We start from the raw sequence: 20089 nt of genomic DNA on the forward strand, positions 1-20089 counted from the left end.
GTGCAGGAAAGTAGGCTTGGCACACATTCTAAAAAAAACAATCAAAAAAAAGGAGGAAAAAACCCAAAAGAACTGAAGTGTTTGTGGGCTTGGTTTTATTTAATACTTTTTTTTAGCTACTCTCATGGTCCTGAGTTTTACAGATTGCTTTTTCACTTACGGCACTGATTGGCATCTTGTCCCATCATCTTCCCTGTACTTGTTCATAAAGCCAACAACATTGGAATCACACCCTGAGAAATTCAGCAACACCTTTTATTCCACACACCCCCCAAAAAAAGAACTATTCCCATAGCTTTCTGTGCACACACCGGTTTTCACAGAGTCAGTGGCAGTTCCCATAACAAAAGCAATCAGTCATCAACTAAGTAGGATGCTTACTTATCATGAAACTGCCTGCGGAAACAAGGCTGTTTCTCTAAATGCAGCAGAGCCCCTGCATCAGCCCCTGCAAAGGAGGAAGGTGCTGACGGTCCCCCCGCTCGGTGCTGTGTGGCAGGTGGCTGCCTTATCTGCCTCTATTTCATTAGTGCATAATTGAGCAGTCGCTGAATTAGTTCTTCCTTGCTCAGAGCTCAGCACAGCAAACAGAATCCCCCCGGGATGCTCCAATTCCACCTTTCCCGGCCCTGCGCGGGGGTTTCCTGCGCTCGTCTTGCTGGCCGTACTCTCTGCTTCTTGGAAAGCCGGCGCTGCACGGGGTCGGGTCCTGTCCCAACACCTTCAGTGGGCTCCGCAGTGCTGGGGCCTGATGCAGTTAGCTGTGTAGGCATCGCCTTTCGCTTTGCTGCCATCCTGAAGGTCTGGTGCTTGAAGCACTTCCCTGGGAAGTGGGGAACCAAGGTTCAGCCACCTCCCCTGCCCAGGGGGAACTGCAGCTTTCATTTCCCACCTCCCCACACCCTGACGAGCTCATGCTATTCTAGATCAGTGTGCGGTGTTTTTCTTCCCGTTAGAGCTGAGCTGCTGAGAGGAAAGTAATTCCCAGTTCTCATGCAATTCTTTCTTACATTTTACATTAATCATTCACCAGTTAAAATACAGGGAGTCCCAGACTAGCCACATGGACGTCCCACCCCTGTTCCATGCCCTAACCGTGGGGATGCAGTCCCACCGCCCCAGGCTGCGTTCTGCAGGAGATGCTCACCCCGATAGCCCTGGAGCCACCTCATTGTGGAAGGCCTCCTGTTTGCACAGTGTATTTTTAAATTTCTTTTAAAGCTGGTTGTGCTGTCTTTTATGTGAGAGGTAACCCAAGCTGTGCTCCTGAGCTGAGGCACTGACACTGAGATAAATGCACCTGAGCCATGTCCTTCACATATTAAATATGAACCCTGCTGTCAGAGTGCAGTTGCTTACTGCAGGAGCTGCTTTAGCACCATCTCATCTTTATTGCATTCAGAATGAAAAAAATAAGTTTTTCTCCTCCAGCTCAACCGAGACACCAGCATGAAAAATTATCAAATGCTGTGCCAGTGCCATGACAGATAAACAGCCAGAATCAAATAATTGCCATCATATTTTATGCAAAATAACTGAATTAACAGCTTTAGCAGTAGAGTCAAAGGCTCACTGGTTTCATGTTGACGTGTTCAGTAGCACTTCTGGTGAATTGAAGATGATTTCTTTCTAATCATCTTGCAGCACTGGATCTTTACATGGCCTTTCTATTTGGTAACTCCTTTCTGGATCTCGTGTTTTCCATCCTGCTTAGTGCACATGCACAGCTGTGTGGTTGTGCATGTAGGCATCCCTGCAATTGCATTTGCTGGTTTTCCTAAAAAAAAAAAGAAAAAAAAAGGGCTGTGCACAGTGCACACACCTGTACATATGTACTTGCAGGAGGTGTGAATTAATGATAGGGTGGGGCACTCCCATGTTAAATACCAGGCTTGTTTTTCCAGCTCTGTCACTGTCCTTAAGTCTTATCTACATCAGAAAGTTTCAGCAGTGAATGTTAAATCCATTTTTAGTTTAAATGAACAAACTGCATACAGGCCCTCTGTGCTCACACCCTTATTTCAGTTTGAGGGCCTGTTTCATGTTAGATTAAAGTAATCTTACAGGTAAAAGGTAAAAGATAAAAGTAAAGCAATAGCAATCTTGGGAATGGCTCTTTTAAAAGCTTCTAAGTTGGAAGTTTCTATAATTTAGCTGAGAGTTGGTACCTGGATACACACTGCTCCTCATCCAGTGTAGTATAAGGTAAAATGAGGTTGTGTGAAATGTTGCTGGGTTTTAAGAGGATGTGTTTTACTTTGCACTGCCACAGACTTGCAGCACTGTTGGTCACCAAGGGACAAGGGAGGGGGGTAGAGAGAGAAGTTTTCTGGCACAGAGCTGGAAATGCTCATTTCACTGCACTCTTCTTGCCTTAGGTCAAACCAAAACTAATTTGGTCTGCATCACAATAAGAGTGCCTTAGGTGACCTTTTGCATAGGTTTAACTGTGTTGGTAGCAAATCTCACCTGTAGGTAAATTGATGCAAACAAATTTTACTTGTGCAGACATGGTCTGGGTGTAATCAAGTCACTTAACTTCTGCCTCACAGCATTGGTGAAGCTTAATTAAGGCTGATAAAGTTCTTTGCAGTCTCAGAGGAAAGGTTTGGCCCATGTGTAAATGATGTTATAGAAGGTATTTAGTGCACTCTGTTAAAAACGCGGTGGAGGCACCCAGCCTGTGAATAACACTCTCTGAAACTTTCTATTTCAAGTTAATGTTTAATAGGAATGAGGCAAGCACTGCCTGAAAGGAGGCTTTGTGGCCCTGTACCCAAACCCTCCCTTCGGTGGGTGTGCTCCCTCTCTCTCCCAGGGTGGTTTTGCTTGCCGTGATTCAAATGATCCAACAGGATCCTGTACGGAGCTGTCGGCGTTCTGTCACATAGTTAACAGCGCGATAAAACCCTAACGGCGTCAAAATTTTTCAAACTGAGCCACTAGTGACCCATGGACAAAACCGCCCCATTCGTCCGTCTGTCCGTGCTTTGCCTCAGCCCCTGCATCCCTGTCAGACAGACGCTCCCTCCCCACAGCACGCGTAGCGCCTGAGCTGTTGCACATCGACCGAGGCAGGACGTGCAGAGTCCCAAATCCCCGGCATGAAACGCTGGGCCAGCGTGGTAGCACACGTGAGGGGCCCGTGGCTCTGCTGTGACGGGGCGCGGCGAGTGGGGTGATCCCTCTTCCCAGTCCTTTAACTCGCCGTGGAAATTTAGGTCTGCGTGACCTGCCCTGTCATCCAACTCTGGCTGTACTAGCTTGGGCCCCAGAAGTAGTGTAGGCACCCTGCTTTATCTATGTGCTTTATCTAGGCTAATTAGATCGGCGCTTTGTCCAGGGTAATTGTCTCTACTAATGAGTTTGAGCGCGGTGTCGCTAGCGAAGGGACGTTGCTCCCTCGGTGGGCGCTGCCTGGTGGCGCGTGGCCGTGGCGGGACCCCTGCCGAACACGCTGTCCCCGCCGGGACAGGCCCACGGGGCCGAGAGCAGGTGGAGGTCCTCAGGGTAAAGGCAGATGTTCCGAGCGCTGACAGAGTCTCGGCGGCGGCGTGATTGCCCAACAGCAGCAAGAGAGCTAAACCGACAGCCAGGCTGTGAACGGGGGCAAGAGGCGGTGTGAGGAGACACAGATAACTTCCCCCCTCCGGCCGGAGCGGGGCCGGGGCCCACTGGGTTTCACACCCGCGGCGCAAGGCTGGTCTGCCTGTGGGGCACGTGGGGTGGGGGGGATCGGCCATCAGCAGGGCCGGGAGCGAGGAACCCCCCCAGCTGTGCGGGGGTGAAGAGGAGAGGTGATGGTGAAGACGGTAAAATGCACCCTCCAGCCGAGTCCCGGCGTGGGTTTGCAGGGTGGCCCCAGGAGCTGGCAGCAGCTTGGCCGGGGCTCCCTCCCCAGTGCCCCGGCCCAGGCTGTACCTGACTGGGGACGCCGGGATTAGCATTGGTCAGAAGTGCTTTTGGCAACTGATGGGCTTTTTTCTTTCAGAAAATGCCAAATTACTTAAAAGATACTTCTGTGGGAAAGAAAAGCTTTGCAGGAACTTGTAATCTGGAATGATTTTTTTCTGTTTTTGGTCAGGATAAACAAGTGTTGATGTCACATTCCCAGGATATAAATCGTGATGGATCAGACCTGGTGCCTGAACCTGAGTCTTCTGAAATCCAAACATGTGCTGAAACCATCAATCAATGAGGGAGAGCTCTCCGTCTGTTTCTCACCTCTTTTCCTCCCATAGACTGCTGTGGTTTTTTTCACACAAAATCATCACGTTCTGTTCATATGCAGAACAAAAATTTTCAATTTCATAAATTTAAAGCCCAGATATATTTCTTATTCAGCTCTGACTCTGGACCCACCACATTCATCACACCGGTCCATAAGCACCATGGAGGCTATATAGGGGTTGCAGAAACCCCACCTGGGGGCTGCTTTCAGTGTGTATAATGAATAAAAGATCTGTAAGTGGGTTAGACTAGACCTTCTGTATTGAAGAAGCACAAAATCCTGGTTGCTCAGGGAAATGGGCCTAGTTTTGCCACTTTCTTGAATGCATGCAGTCAGTGGTGCTTGCAGTTGTAGCATAAGTAAAAGAGGAAAAAGAAACCCTGCTTGGGGCTGCCCCAGCAGGAGAGAAATGATGACGTTGCTCCTGCTTGCTCGTGCCTTCCCACCAGCTATGCCAGAGTAGAAGCTGGAGCATAGGTTTTCCTTCAGTGACAGCTTTGGCCCTATTCTGTGGCTGGCTGTGGGTCCAGATGCGGACATGTCCGAGCAGTAGCAGGGTGCAGTGGTGCAGGAGCGGCCACCGGCATATGGAGACCATCGCACCCACTGCAAAACAGTGCCGTATGCCAGGAGTTCCCCATCGCCATCTTTAGGGACAGCTGGGGAACGGCAGAGTGGGTGCTGGCGTGGCTGAGTGGGAGGAGAAAAAGCAAACATGGAAAACATCCGTGTGCTCCCAAAATCTGCCTTGAGCTGAATCACAAGATGCTTATACAAAAATGCAGTTAATTATTACAAAGCAACGAAGCGAGGAAACAGACATTCACAGCGTATCTCCTGCATTAAGTAGTTGCTAAAAATGTAGATCGCAACAGCTGTGAAGCTGCAAACGGGTCAGTAGCAAAACTGTCTCTCCTGGTTATTGTGCTAAGCACTCTTCTCTGTGAGGCTGTTCCCAAAGCTGCCAGGGTTGGAGGCAGCTCACACGGCAACTCGAGAAGCATGTTTAAATGAGGATGCCATGACCGAGAGCACTTACCGTTCATGTCTGCTCAGGTGTGAGAAATACCTAAAAATGTGGAGAGGAGATAAATCTAGCAATCCGCTTGAATTTAAAAAACCCTCAGTCAAACCAGTGTCTGCTGTATGTGCACTGCAGCGCATACACATACAGAACCAAGTGTAAAAATAATCCCTGCCTGGATTATTAAATATGGACTGGGGTGGGGGGGAGATCTAGCAGAATTTATGTTTCTGGCAATGAACAGACCTGAAAGCTTGGGTTGGAGTTTTAAGTGTATTGGCCACCTTCAGGCAAAATCTTGGTTGCCAAAGCAGGGTGCATCTAACCTTTTTCTTTATAAAGGGTTTGTAAATTAAGGTTTCATATTACTATAGAAAAATGATTGGTTTGAATAAGATCACAAGCAGGATGCCAGAAAGAATTATTTCTTATGGTTGCAAGTAACTCAAGCAAAACAACAACCAGTGCCAAATAGAACCAGTGTGTTTCCCCACTGTGGCAAGAAGAGCTGTAACCCCCCTGGCAGCAAAAGGTGTGACTGTCCTGGACAGCCTGTTATCTCAGGACAACTCCACATACAACTTTCCTCAAACTCTTTTCCAACAGCTTCCAATCAATACAAGCCTCTGCAGGAACACAAAACAGGTATCCCTGTTCCCACAGGCTGTGATTGACCTCTGCAGCTGATGTAGGCTTTTCCTTAGGTAGCATTATCTTACCAACTTTTACTCCACTGCTTCTTGTTTTACTCAGGAGGGAGGACAAGCTACCTATTATAGCTTCATCCTCCTCTTCTGTTCATGCTTGCTTTTTTTATCTCCCAACTTTTTTAGGGTACTTCACTTTTAAAGCATTTTGAGAAGAAAATTGTGATAAACAAAACTAATGTGCAGAAGAGGACATTAAAAATATCTTAAGATTCAGTTTGAAGGGAAGACAGTTAATTTCTTTAATGTCTCACTGCTGGTCACTAGTAAAACAGAAGAAAAATGAGTTTGGAAAAGATTTGAATAAATTAATGATGTTTTGCTGCAGTGTGTTGGTTTAAGTAAGAAATCTAAACCTGCAAAAGAGAGGAATTAGTCACTACGCAGAAAACACTAATTGTTTCATCTCTCAAGATATCAGAGAGAATTAAGGTATTTTGGGGGGCCGTGCAGTCATGTAGCCTGTGCATCTGAAAAGTTGTTTGGCTTTTTAAATTAATGTGCAAATAAAAATATCTGAAAACTTGTCACCACTTAACACAAAGAGTTTTTGAATGTTGATTATTTACTGAGTCAGGTCTGAAGTAGCTTCTTTCCTTCTGATCTTTTTTCTCCTGTTTTTGTATGCCAAAAGAGGAGAGCATTTCTATAGAAACTATGAAGAAATTGGCAATTTCAAAACATAATTAGGAGCTTTATATGCTTCATTGTAAGGACATTTCACACTATGGCCAAATAATAAGAAAAAATCCTGCCAACTGAAACAATCAGCTGGGGTTCTTAATGAAAAAAAAAAAAGGAACTGTTAATGCATGGAGCTCCTCTCTGAATAAGGGAGTGAAATTAAGTTATTTCAGTGAAGTGGGGGAAAAATTTTCCAGTAGCATTGTTTGAATTGACTTGTGGTCTGCCCTGGGAATATATCAGGTATTTGCTGTACCACAGACAAATTTTTTAAAGCCAGTGTTCATTTTGCAACCACGTATTGCAACCAAAAGCTGTGCGTTTAGTTGCAAGTGTGGTCTTAATCCTGCAAGCATACACATACATACCAGAAAACATAAGTAAACTCACTGAATTTACTAGGACTCCTTCGTGCTGAAAATTGAGATGGACTTGTTTGCAGATTCATATGCTCTTTCATTTACCTGACTGCTATGCAAGATCAGCTTCAGAAAGCTCCAGGCGATAAAAAGCAACAACCCCAACTTCCAGATGTGCTTTGTAACATTGCCTTAAAAGGATTTCTTCAGGCCGCTTTCCAAACTGATTTGGTTGGATTTGTTTGGTTTTAAACCTATATAGCCAGTTCATAACAGTGCCCACAGGAAAAAGGAGTTGGTTTTTTTGTGGTGTTGATAGTCTGGTCTTTGATTCCTTCCGCATGTCTCATATTAGTCAAACTGGCCACACTGCCTCATTTTTCTGGGCATTTGGCCCCAAGGGAAGATTCATGCCATAGTACCAGATGAAGATGGCATCATTAGAGCCTCCTATATACTTTGACACGATTTATTGCCAGGGAAGAACTGTTGTTTCTGCTGCCTCATCCTCTGGCCTTTCTTGCTCGCTTTGGCACCTACTTTTAGTCCTCTTTCCAAGCAGAGTGCTGGCTTCTGTGTGATGCTCTGAGTCTTTATACAAGGGAAGTTTTCTCGTGATGAAATCACAGGCAGTGATGAGCATGGCTAAGGCTTGTCATGGTGGAATTCGTTACCTGGTGAGGAAGGTGTAACTGACTTCAGCCAGAAGTCTGCTTATTGAAGTATCTCACAGGGATGTGTATGTGCACAGGAGAACGTGGGTGTTACCTGCACACACCAGAGCCAGGGTCCAAACCGCTGGCACTGGTAACTGTGGGGAGTCCGGTCCAATTCCAGAGGTTGGGGATGGGACCTTACCTGTCTTCCTACTGTGTTCAGAAGAAGTTTAAATTCACTCTGTAACTGCTGCTCAGGGGTAGCTCTGGCTTTCTTTCATTCAGTGGTGAAGATGCACAGTACAAGCAAGCATTCACACAGGAACACGGCATCCTTGTTACAGCTTACACTCCTTACACATGAGCCTCCTGCTCTGTGCTTCCCAAATACCTGCCAAGTTTTTTCCTGAGGCTTGCTTCCAAAAAACCCACCCTCTCCGCCCGCATTGTCTCATGTGATCTTTACAAAATGTGGCATTTCTGTCTAAATAGTTTGCCAAAGGCCTGTGACAAACAATATTAAGTTGTCAGTCATGAGACATTAAAGAAGTGAACTGTCTTCATACCCAGTCCTAAGATATTTTTAAATGTCAGAGCTTTTGACTCAATGGTTGTCACTGGCTCCATTTTTGGGATACCCAAAACTGGAATACATGGGCCTGATTTTCAGAAAGTGCTCTGTTCCCCTTCTGCAAATGTTAGTCCTTAAGAACATTTCAAAAATAGGCACAATTTCATCAGGATCAGTCAACACACCAGAATTTCTGACTGCAATGCATTTCTGCCATCCTTTCTGTTTTCACGCAGTCATACTTTCTAAATTCATTTTCAGATGACATTCTGCCTGGCAGAAACATATAAAGAAAATTGAGAGAAATATCCTTAATGACTTGTGAGTGACTTATTTGGGTTTGTAAGTCTTTAATTCTGATTTACTCCTGTTGGATAACTTTTAAAAGGATGAAATTTTGCATTTGAAAATGAAAAAAATAAGGTAGGCATAATAATTTCCTGCATATAACGGATCTATTTCTCAGTGCTGTTTATCAGGAAAATTGCTGTTGCATTTAATAGAACTCTTATCTGTTTAGTCCCAGTTGAAACCCACCTCGTCAAATCAATGGAACAATCCTCCTTCCACCAAATGCAAGACCACTGTAGCTTATGTTACCAACAATGATTTTTATTTTCAGAATAATTATTTCTTTCTGAAAATGGCATGTAGTGTCAGTGTGCTTGATTAAATGTCCAAAACCAGAGATTAAATGATCAGAGTCAAGAGAGGAGGTGTGACTTAAGGTGTAACGTGTAGTTTGGTTTTGTTGGTGAATGCCAGTGAAAGCTCAGCTTGATGTGAATCCTGCAGAAGCAGAAGACCAACAGCATTGTAAAAAGAAAAGCCACCTTTGTATAAGGCTTGTTTAATTTTGCATCTCCTTCCATCAGGTAGCTTCTTGATGCCAGCTCAGCATCAGAGCAGCGCTAGCTAGCAAGTATGCTCACAAACTCAGCACTGTGGTTGAATTACTGTGCAAGCACAGAATAATCCAGGGAGGCTAGATCTGAACTCTGTAGAAGCTAGAAATGCATCCCAGTGCGATGGACTGTCCTTCCACAGGACATCGTTTGCAACACTACGGGTCTTCACCGTTGCCAAGGGATTAGTATGTAGTCTACAGCTACCGCGATGCCAAGTTTCTGGACAAATTGCTCACACATTTAGCCATTGGATTCTCCCAGTGGGACTAAAAATTTACAGGAGGCGATGATTTGTCTAATAGAAAAAAATGAATTAAAAAAAAATAAAGCAAAGAGAGGACAATAATGCTTGAGGTTTTTTCTCTCGTAGTAAAATGGAGAAGTAATTCATCTGAGTGGCACTTTTTTTTTTTTTTTTAAAGTTAGCCATGTTTGCTTTCCTAATAGCATTCTCTCATTTTTTCTGTAGGTCCAGCTGCCCAGCGCCAGGTCCAGAATGGGCCATCTCCAGATGAGATGGAGGCACAGAGAAGGTGAGTTAATCAGTTATGGTAGAGTTCTAGTTTGTAACTTGGATGAACATACAGTCCTTGCTCACCAATAAGCACTGTTCTTTTTACTTGCACCCGTTTTAAACTGATTCTGAGTTTTCTGTAATTATTGCTAATGATTCTGTAATGACTTTTAAAGGATGAACTGAAGCTCTAGGTAAACTCTTTGCTCAGAGGCAAGTGATGTTCAGAGTTAAAGACAAAATGTGTTTAAAAGCATTTTGTGGAGTGTGTGTTTCTCAAGCACATTAAGAAAGCCTAACCTTATCCTGTTCTGGATCACCTGCTGGCAGCTGACAGTCATATTGCCCAGGGAGCATCTGACGGACCATGTACACTCTCAGTAATAGCTCAGGCTCATTTTGTGTATGGCTACTTCCTATATCATATGCTGTTCCTTTTATGGGTGTTTTGCTCTGAACTAGGATAATAAATGAAAGTGTGAAGTCATACCCTTCACCTTTGCAGGTGTGTCAGACTTAGTGCCCTATTACACACGGCCTTTTCTCTAGCTGCTAGGAGTGCTCTCCCTGACGCCAAATGGCAGGTGGGCAGGAGTGTCTGTCTTCATATGCCTGTCTTCATATAAGGAGGCCCATCTCCTTTCAGCTTTGCTGATTCAGCCCAGATTCCTGTAGCAGCAGTATCTTCAGCTTCCTTTGCCAAGACAAACCTATCCCATTCTGGACAAAGTCTTCTAGCGTGACCAGTAGTCCATGCTGTCAGAACTGTGATCTGTCTGCCCGGCATCAGTGGCGTCCATGCCAGCAGCACTGCTTAGCCAGGCTTGTGTTTCCCTGTTGAAGTATAGGCTTGTGCACACACAAAAAAAGCATCTTTGTTCCCCATATTCCTGCTCAACTGCAAATATGTTTCTGCTACTGTATGAGAAACACCAGAGAATATTCTGCCGTAACACGTAAGCTCGTGAGCCTCACTTCATCAGGAGTGCGCTGGAGTACAGAAATCGGCAGGACCTGTCACTGCTCCAAGTTTGGTGCCTGGCATTGCTTAAATGAGGTGTCTGCCTTTGCTTCTGTAATGAGGGAAGGCTCAGCAAGTACAGCTAGTCCTCCAGAGGACTTGGCCCAATTTTTGGTTCAGATAATAAATAGCTTTGCAAGGATTTTACTGGAACCACACTGTGGGGGCAGTTCATCCCCAAAGATGTCAGATGTCGGTCTGATATGACAGGCGCGCAGTGGGCTCTGCCTTCGTTTGTAAGTGCAACCTGTAAGCAGGCAAGGTCCCCCCTTGCAGGGTCCAGGAACTGCCCTGGCCCTATGGGTTGTGTAGTTTAATATCACACTCTCCTGGAGCAGCAGAGATGAAGTGCTGCAATATATCATTTGCAATGATGTTCCACGGCTACTGCTCTGACTGGTTCCTACACAAAACCATGTATAGGTTATTTAAGGCACAACCCTTACACAGGCTGTGGTAGGTACTTAGGATTCTCTCTTTCCCCCTCTAAAAACTGTAAGGGAAGTACAGGGAAACTAGTCTCCTGTGCCTTTACAAATAACTCTGAACGGCCTGAGATTTAGTGGGGATTTACATATGACTATTAAATGGGTCAGCGGGTAATGATATTTCACTCGAGATATGTAAGATTTACTTTGGGATAGCAGAGCTATCATAAAGGTCAGAGGAGAGCTCCTGCTCATCCAGAGGCAGGGGGGATGCCACCTGTCCCCACTGCCTGGCTGAAAGGCCTGATCCAGCTCTTCATTTAACCAGTGGATAGCACTGATTCTTCAGAACATATGTAACTCAGACCTCAAATTTAGGTGTCTAATCTGTACATTTAAAGTGTGAGCAGGTTAACTACATTAGAAAAAAAATAATTTTTTTTTTCAACAAAAAAAATTTCCATTTTGAGACAGTAAAAGCCTTTTGGGTAGGTATTATTTGACTGCTACAGGGTACGTGGTTCTGGGAAAGCTTCTTTTGCTCCACTGGACTGGAATAAACTATGCAAGTAGATGCACTTAGATATTACTGCATCTGCACTAGAGGATTTTCAGCTTTAATTATGCTGATGCATTCTTTAAGCATATAGCAGACCTAATTTAGGCCTAGCTTTTTCTGAACATCTTATAAGGAGGCAAGGAAATGAAGTTATGGTAACTACTCTGCAAATTTGTCTGTTTAAAAGGTTTTTTAGAGACCTTTACGCAAATGTTCGAAGAATATATTTTTAAGTCGGAGTGTAATTTGTCCCCTCTTGTACTTTACTCCTTGCATATTCCTTAAGCAGCCTTGTGCCAAATCTCAGGCATTATTTAGTTCCACCGGAATAAATTTGACTTCCTAAGCGTGTAAGAACTTCTCCTTTTAGCATGTGTGGAACAGTGTATTTGGCACGTATAAACTGCTTCTGCCTAAGGGCAGACAGGGCTGACATAAATGACTTCAATGACTTCAAATGCCGGTGACTGACCCTTGTTTTGGGGAGCACCCTGCACCTGTATCTGCTCTGCAGCAGCTCTTAATGACTTGGGGACGCCTTAACCATATTTCTTCCTGGTCTGTCAGGCTGGAGTTTTCCAAGTCTGTCCTCCAGATAAACCTAGAATTTCCCCCAGGTTTAATGAGGAAAATGTTGTCAAGTTGTTCTTCATCATCAAATTTTGCTAGTAAATGCCAAGCTAGGGTAGGGGACGGTATGCTTAGGAAATTCTTAGTACATGTGTTTACAGTTGAAGATTTAGCAGTGCAATTGATGCTGTTGCAGATGGGTTCAGCCCATAACTATCAAGTAAGAGCCAGGTTTTGTATTGAAGTAAAGATTTCTATTTATTTGGTTTAAAGTGTCATAGCTTAAATGAAACCGGTTGAATCAGCCGACTAAGACTGTTCCTCAAAACTGTTTCCCCTTTGCGCATGCAATAATTTTCTCAGATGCCTATAATAGTTTTCCAGAAATTGCCTGTGTTTGATGGATTGACTGTCCTGAACACACAACCAGTTTAGGATTGATCCTTCCACAGCAAAATTGTGGATTTTCCTTTTCCATCTATTGAATTAGAATTGAAATATGGGAAATTTGTTTTGCAAATTAAGACATTCTTTTTTTCCCTACATAATGGAACTTTATTCTTCTGGACTTTTTTTCGTAAAAAAAGCTTCTGTTGGTATGTAAATAAGATAGAATTGTTTAAAATTGCAGTCTCGGGAAAGTACAAATACAAATGTAACAGGGAGATCTCTCTCAAATATTACATAAGGAGTCAAAATAGAAGTGTTGCTTAGACTTAAGCTTGCCTTACTGTACAGCCCATGAAGTAAAGCTGTTGCAGGAACGAGAAATGCCAGGGTGGGTTTGGGGCAGGTGTGGGAGCGCTAGCTCGTTCTGCAGAGGAGTTACAGCGTGCGAGAGAAGACCTCTGCTGATGGACCCTGGGAACTGCACAGCTCTGCAAAGCACAGCCCAATACAGCTTGGCAGGGCAGTTCCCCATGGGACACCAGGCCTGGGGAGCAGGGGAGCTAGCAGCTCCTGGGGGGAAAGGTGCCAAAAAAGCTGTGCAAGGCAGTGCAATGCTGTGACCCGCACGTGTGGAGGAAACGCGGCAGTCGTGGTCCCTGTGGCCGCTGTGCTGGGGCGCGAGGCGGCAGGCTGCCCGCCAGGCTGTCCAGTGCCAGCAAAGGGCTCGGGTTTGTACGGTCGGCACCTAAACGCAGATCAAGCTTCGTTATGTTTTCATTCTAACTGTGAGTCCTTCGGGCTCCTGGTCCATAAAAGACCAGGACTGTGTCATTTTATGCAAGACGCCCCTTGCTCTTCCCTTGCAACGCTCATGCACTTCAGGTTAACGGCCGGCGTGGCTGCTCTGCTCTCCTGGGCCTTGGGCACTGACTATTCGTCGTGCAGAGCCCTCTGAGGAGTTACGTTAAATAAATCAACCAGCCCCCGCAGTGTCCAGCAGGTGCAGGGCAATGTCCCGGTTACACTGCCCCAACGCGTGCAATGGCACCGCAGCGGCCAGGGCGAGTGAAATCAATCACCTCCATCTCACGGGAACAGCATTTTTGTGAGGGACTGGCTCACCGCCCGAGACATACAGCTTGAGTGCTTCTCAGTGGATAAAGCTTTTACTCAAAATAATAAAAAAATACGTAATGACCGAGGGTTTTTTCATTGCTGTTTTAGACAAGTGATGGAGCAACAGCAACAGCGCCAGGAATCTCTGGAAAGAAGAACCTCTACCACAGGCACGTATCAAACCAAGCAGATATAGTCTCGCCCTGCTTGTCTCCTCTAGCTGTAGTCGGGGTTTGCGTGGTGCTATACAAGAGCTAGACTGCTAAAAGTGGTTGTAGTTATGATTGGGTTTTAAAGCATTTTCAGCTAGGGACTTAGATGCATTCGAGTATGGTTGTATTGTTTCACAGAGGCTCAGGTCTGGGGTGTGCAGGTGGACATAGGCAGGTTTTGCCCTTGCCACCACAAGAGTGACACCACGTTTCCAGGGGATGTCAGCGTGAAGGGGTTGATGTGCTGGATGTGCCAGGTCAGGTGCTCCCCATCGCTCCGCAGCACAAAGCAAACTACAGCGCAGAGGAAAACACAGCTCTAGATGCTCATCGGTGGGGATTTTGTGGTCATGAAGTGAGGAGTCTTCTGTAAGCTTAATGGAAAAAAAATATATTTAATGAGCTTAGGAAAATCTTCTATAGCATATTAAGTTGCACTAAGCTGAGAAGAGATGACAGGAATAGCTTATAACTACAAAGTATGGCTTTGCCTCTCTGAAAGAAGGCAGAGCAAGCAAGCCAAGATGGCCATCTTGTGTTTGGGCTTTTGTTTTGGGGAAGTTTTTTCAGTTAATCTGGCCACATAAGTGAAATGTTTTTCCTTAGCTGTTAACAACTTTTTAGTTTTTGACTGGAAACCAGCTCAGATATACACACATACTTTAGTCAGCAACAGAAATTGTGGGATGCTGTTTTGGTAGAGGTTACTGTGTGCTATTCTGCGTAGGGAACATAGCCAAAATCCTGCCTTGCCATCCCCAAGGAGCGGTACGTGGCTCCCGGGGGCTTCTGGCTGTCCCCTCCCTGGCTACGAGGTGGCCACTGCGGTGTTCAGCGTGTCCTTTGCAGCTGCCCCTGGTGCAAGGGTGATGCTCGTGATCCTGACTCAGATTCACAGGGGGCTTGGAGGATCCTCCCTGGCACCGGAGCACACAGCCCTGCCTGTGCGGCCAGGGTCCTGCTCCGCACGGCCCTGGGGGGAGCGTGCAGCCCATCTCGTGCTGCCAGGGTCTTGCTCTGCACAGCCCTCCGGTTCTGCTGAGGGCTGGAAACCCCCAAGCCAGTGCCTGCACCATCTCCTCTTTGCTTTGTTTGAGCTTCTGTTGCATTTACTTCGCGGTTCCTTTTTCTCCGTTCCGCTTTGCCTCGGTTTCATTCCTTGCCGCGTACCCATCTTATTCTTTTCATTTGTCTTTTCTGTTCTTTTAGTTTCCACCCTTCAGATAAGCGTGTGCTCTCGCCCCTCTCAGCCCCAGTCTCCTCCTCCCACCTGCAGTAACTGCGGTGCTCCTGCCACTGGTGCTGTTCCCCCGCCACCGCCTCATGCCAGCGCTGTCCCTTCGGCACCCGCTGTCCCCAGGCTGGCTAGTCAATCCTCTTTCAGATCCCTGCGGAGAGCCAGAGAGTCCCCGCAGCTCCTGCACAGGCACTCGGCCTCTGAGCTGCCAACGGCCCCGGGTTCCTCCCCTCCAGCCTACCCAAACGGCAGGACCGCAACGCCAGGCATCAGGCGAACCTCACTGTCTCCACCACCTCCCCATCCTCCCCACTTTCCCTTCGCCTCTCGCCAGCCTCTCAGGCGCTCTTCTCTTTCGTGCTCTCCTCGGTCTTCTGCTTCCTCCGCCACAAATTCACCACCTCTGCAGAGGGGTGACATCCTGCAGCTGCGTGGTCCCACCATCCTGCCCGTGATTCCTGTCCCGCCTGACAGGGTCAAGGGACCCACAGGGAAAGCAGGCCAGGAGACCTCAGCAAACACACCTCTGAATGGCCATCCTGAAGGACAAATTGCTTTAGGCCCCTGCGGGACCCAGGTGAAAAGCGTGGACGGGTCCTTCCTTCCACACCTAGGAGCTGCACCCTTCTCCCCGCTGCCCACTGTCACCAGCCCCCCCAGCTCCTTTGGCCAGGCTCTCTTCCCCTCCTCCCATCCACCATCTCGTCCTCCACAGCAGTGGCACCAGCCCATGTCATACTGTCTTCCATTGCCTCCCCCTTACGCTGCTGTGTCTGAGGTGACTATGCCCAGGAGGACCCCTCCTTACATGACTTCATCAGCCATTGCCCACTTGAGTAAGTACTGATTCTGAATGAGTTGCGACCTGTGTAAAGCCTTAGCTTTCAGCTCTTTAAAAAGCCCCGTTGGCACTGCCTGTGACCACCAGAAAAAGGGCTGAGAGACCCAAGGCTACTCCTGCTGTACGTGGTTTCTGAAACCAAGGTGGAAAAGTATCAAAATCACTTGGGACCGGTCCAGGGACCTTCTGAGCTAAAAACAAGGTGAAAAGCAAGAATTACAGGACCAGGGCCCTGTAGCTGCATTGTTGCAATGCATATTCTTACTGTATTAGCCCAGAAGGAGATTTTTATCATTCAGCAGAGTCAAATTGCATTTGGCAGCAAGCTTCGTACAAAACCTATTTTCAGCTGGTCCAAACGTAGCAGATGGGCTCTTCTGAAGCTGGAGGCCAGGTCTGCGGTAGACTTGTTGTCTGTGTAGCAATACTGGTAGAGGTTGTGATTTTTATTCTTTTTCTTAAGTGGTATTTCTGTTACCAGCAAAAGATATAACGTGGATTTTGTTATAGTTACCCAGAATCCCCTGTGCTTGTGTAATTTATTTCATTCTAGAAACTGTCTTCCTGGCCTAAACTGCATTTATAGTTGGGGGCTTGTCACTATAACTATTCCAGCAAACTTTTTTCACTGCAGGCAGATCAAGAGCTTGGGTCTGCCACTTTGCATATGGTCTTGATTTCTAGTGCTCGTCTAAAGCCTGCGGAGTTAGAACAGTTACGAGTAATGCCTATTTGCAATTCAGATCATACGTTTTGTGACTTGGATCCATTCCTGTTTATAACCACATATAATGCTTAAATGACGTGCCTAGAAAAGGAAGAAAACTGAGACATTTCCTTTCACTTTCTGCTAAAAATATTACTGCATCCACTGGAGGCTCAGTCCTTCAGCTGATTTAAGTCCATGAAATCCACTTAGTTCAATAAAGTTATTTTAAACTCACATCAGTCCATTATTTTGACTCGGTTCAATTTTTGCCTCAGGCTGGCCTCTAATTAGGTGGGTTTAGTTTTGCAATTACAATTAACTGTACCCACAATGAATTACTAGCTATTATGTTCGTGAACCAAAGAGGGCTTGAAACGTTTAAAGTATTTCTAATAGCAGTTATGGTTCATTTCAAGAATGGAGTTGGGAGTGTGAAATAATGGCAGCAGTAACCACAGAAATAAGGCAGTATTGTAAGAAAACCTAGATAAGAAGAAAACCAGGCTGCTAATGTTAAATACAGTTTCCAAACGTTCCTCAGTCAAAACTCGCCTGTCTTTCAAAATAACACTTACTTAACAACTGAACCTGTAATTACGTATCAGGAGCAGCCTGTTCTGAGAGAGCGTAATGTGGGGAAATAGCCTCAGGAGGTGTATTTGTTCAGCTGACCCCTTACAGACAGGCAAAACACTGCAACGGAGTTACCCACCATTAACCTCTCCAACAGGCTGCTGCTTTGAGGAGCTTTGGTGAACCTTGGGGCGCATGGAGCTGGACTCTCCCCCCGCTATTTTGCAAGACCAGCTGAGGCCACACACTTTCTGTTCAGCAGAGAGGAGGATGTGTCGCTGTAGCCCACAATTGTGGTGAAAAGCTGATGTTAACCGAAGTCCACAGAGTCGGCTGATGCAGTTTATTATCTCCATGTAGAAAGCTATGAGAGAAGCAGAAGAAGGTGCCACTTATGAATTGGGAAGCAATGTCTGTGTTTTGTCTTCAGCACGGACTAAAACACTAGCCCAGCCAGGGAGAAGCGGAGGGAGAAGGCTAGTTTATCAGTGATGGGGTCCCACAGGAGAACACAACTGTAGCTGGTTGACCACTGGCGCAACCACCATTTCCCGTTCTTCTGCATGCTTCGTGCTTCCTTCCATTGCTCACTTGTCATGCACTCAGGTCGTGGCCTTGGGAGCGGGAACGTGACCTTGTGCACAGGCTGGAGGGGATCGTGCTTCACGTCTAATTCGTATTCTCTGCATTTCAGGCCCAGCACTTCCACCTGGTCATCCCAGTGGTGCTGCTGTGATCCCTGCTTCGTCCGGGGGGCCCCCACCTCCGCCACCCCCCCCAGTCCCTCCACCACCCATGGGAGCTGCACCCCCCCCGCCGCCCCCGCTGCCGGCAGGCGCCGGCCAAGGGGCTGGCACTGAAGATGGGTCAGTGTCAGGGCTCGCAGCGGCTCTGGCTGGTGCCAAACTAAGGAGAGTTCAACGGGTAAGGAGGTGGCACTGGGACTCCCCAATGGGCTCTTCTCTGCTGCGGGAAAGCCTGGCGCGGCTTGGTGTAATGGTCTGGAAATCCAGCGTGAAACACGGTGAAACATGCTTCAGCTGACCGTTAGGTGGACTTTTAAATGTGAGTTTGTAGTGCAAATAAAGCTGAGCAGGAAATGTTTGGTAGAATTTCTGCTCTTCAGAAAACATTAATTAGCAAATGGCTGCAAATTCTCATGTTGCTAGGATTTCATTACTTCTGCAAAGTCCACGATTGTACTATCTGTTAATGTTTTCCGTCATCGTAAGTGGTTATAAAAGCACCATGCTTACAAATACCAGTGTAGACTGTTGAAGCCTCATGTCAATAGGTGTCCGCTTAGGTAAGGGTTGCATAACCGTGTATAAACATAATCATGAACAAACAGCACCATGGGTTTCTTCATCATTTGCCCATATATTTGCCTCACCCAGACTGTTCCCGGTTTTAGTAAAGACCGCATGGGTCTTCTTCCCAAGACAGAACACATCCTATTTCTGGTTTTGGGCTGTGATTGTGATTGCTGTTCCTAATAATTAGGAAAACTAATCATTATGGGTGTGGTTGTAAATGAAACTTTTCATTAATTCCAATGTTGATTTCTGTCTTAAGCCAGAAGATGGTTCAGGAGGGTCCAGCCCCAGTGGGGTCTCTAAGAGCGATGCCAATCGAACAAGTAGTGGAGGAGGCGGAGGAGGACTAATGGAAGAAATGAATAAATTACTGGCAAAAAGGTTTGTACTTAGACTTCAAGTAAGCACTAGCATGAGCTCTGCAGCAAATTGTGGAACAAGGTGCTGTCATTTTTGGTTAGCAATGGGTCACTTTTGGTGCTTCTTTGCAATTTGACCGGTCCTGCATCAATGTTACTTGCCAGCATTGCCTGGCCTTTAATATGAAAGTGTAGGTGTTGCAGCAATGATACCTGGCAGAGTTTAGCTGCTGTAGCAAATCCTGCAGTGTGGCAGCCTTCAAAGAAGGTGTTAAATATATCCTCTGGGCTTTTGCCATTTTACCAGATCTATTTCAAAGTTACCGTTTTCGGAAAGAGTAAACTATGAAAGGAACTTAGAGAAATCACTCTTTATGCAGCACATTCAGGATGTTGGGCCCAAAAATATAAACAGAAGTGCAATAAAAGGACAACATCTTGGCAGGTAAATTATTATCGATACTCGGTGTGTTTCAGGCAGGCTAGCCAAGTTATTCTCCACTAAAGTGAGTTGTGATGTATCAAGCTACCAGCTGTTAAAAGGCACTCAATTATTCCAATTATTTTTGCTTTCTCTTTTCCCGCTGAGTTCTGTCAGACTGTAACTCCCAAGTTCCTAGTGTTAAATGTTTTGGTTTTAGCTCTAAAGATTTTTTAACTTATCAATAGTGAAAGAAAAAGATGAGTAAAATAATGAAGAGTAGGTACAATTGTATAGAGCTCAGAGATGGAGGTTGTAAGTAATGTTGTCTAGGATAAAAACAGTTCCCAGTTTAGAGAGTCTGATTCCAACTTTTCTCCACGTCCTGGTCATTTCAGAAGGATTTCTGAACATGGACTGTGGATGAAATCCTTTGGAAAGTGTTAAATAAATACACAACACTATAACAAGTTATCAGCAGTGTAAAATACCAAATAGATAATTTTCTCTCTTTTCAGAATTAAAATAGTTCAATATCTTTAAATAGTTATTTCCTGGTTCACCTTCTGATCTATTTTGTGCTGCTATATCAAGACTGACCTTACTGAACTGGAAGATGTCTGTAGTCAGAGTAAGGTTCAGTGACTCGATGCTGGGGTAACTAGCTCTGTTCAAGCAAGCAA

At 45.8% G+C, this 20089-nt stretch overlaps 1 protein-coding gene across 2 annotated transcripts in view; it reads left to right on the forward strand.

Moving 5' to 3' along the window:
* The window catches only part of EVL (Enah/Vasp-like), a 134697-nt gene that overhangs the window by 103978 nt on the left and 10630 nt on the right, over nt 1–20089 (forward strand). For both annotated transcript variants that reach the window (XM_010583936.1, XM_010583937.1), the window contains exons 4-7: nt 9610–9673; nt 13847–13908; nt 18005–18234; nt 18886–19007. In XM_010583936.1, the coding sequence (XP_010582238.1) occupies nt 9610–9673; nt 13847–13908; nt 18005–18234; nt 18886–19007 (478 nt within the window). The remainder of the gene's footprint in view (nt 1–9609; nt 9674–13846; nt 13909–18004; nt 18235–18885; nt 19008–20089) is intronic.

The sequence above is a fragment of the Haliaeetus leucocephalus genome, unplaced genomic scaffold (assembly GCF_000737465.1).
Source record: "Haliaeetus leucocephalus isolate CR32 unplaced genomic scaffold, Haliaeetus_leucocephalus-4.0 Scaffold932, whole genome shotgun sequence".
Taxonomy (NCBI): domain Eukaryota; kingdom Metazoa; phylum Chordata; class Aves; order Accipitriformes; family Accipitridae; genus Haliaeetus; species Haliaeetus leucocephalus.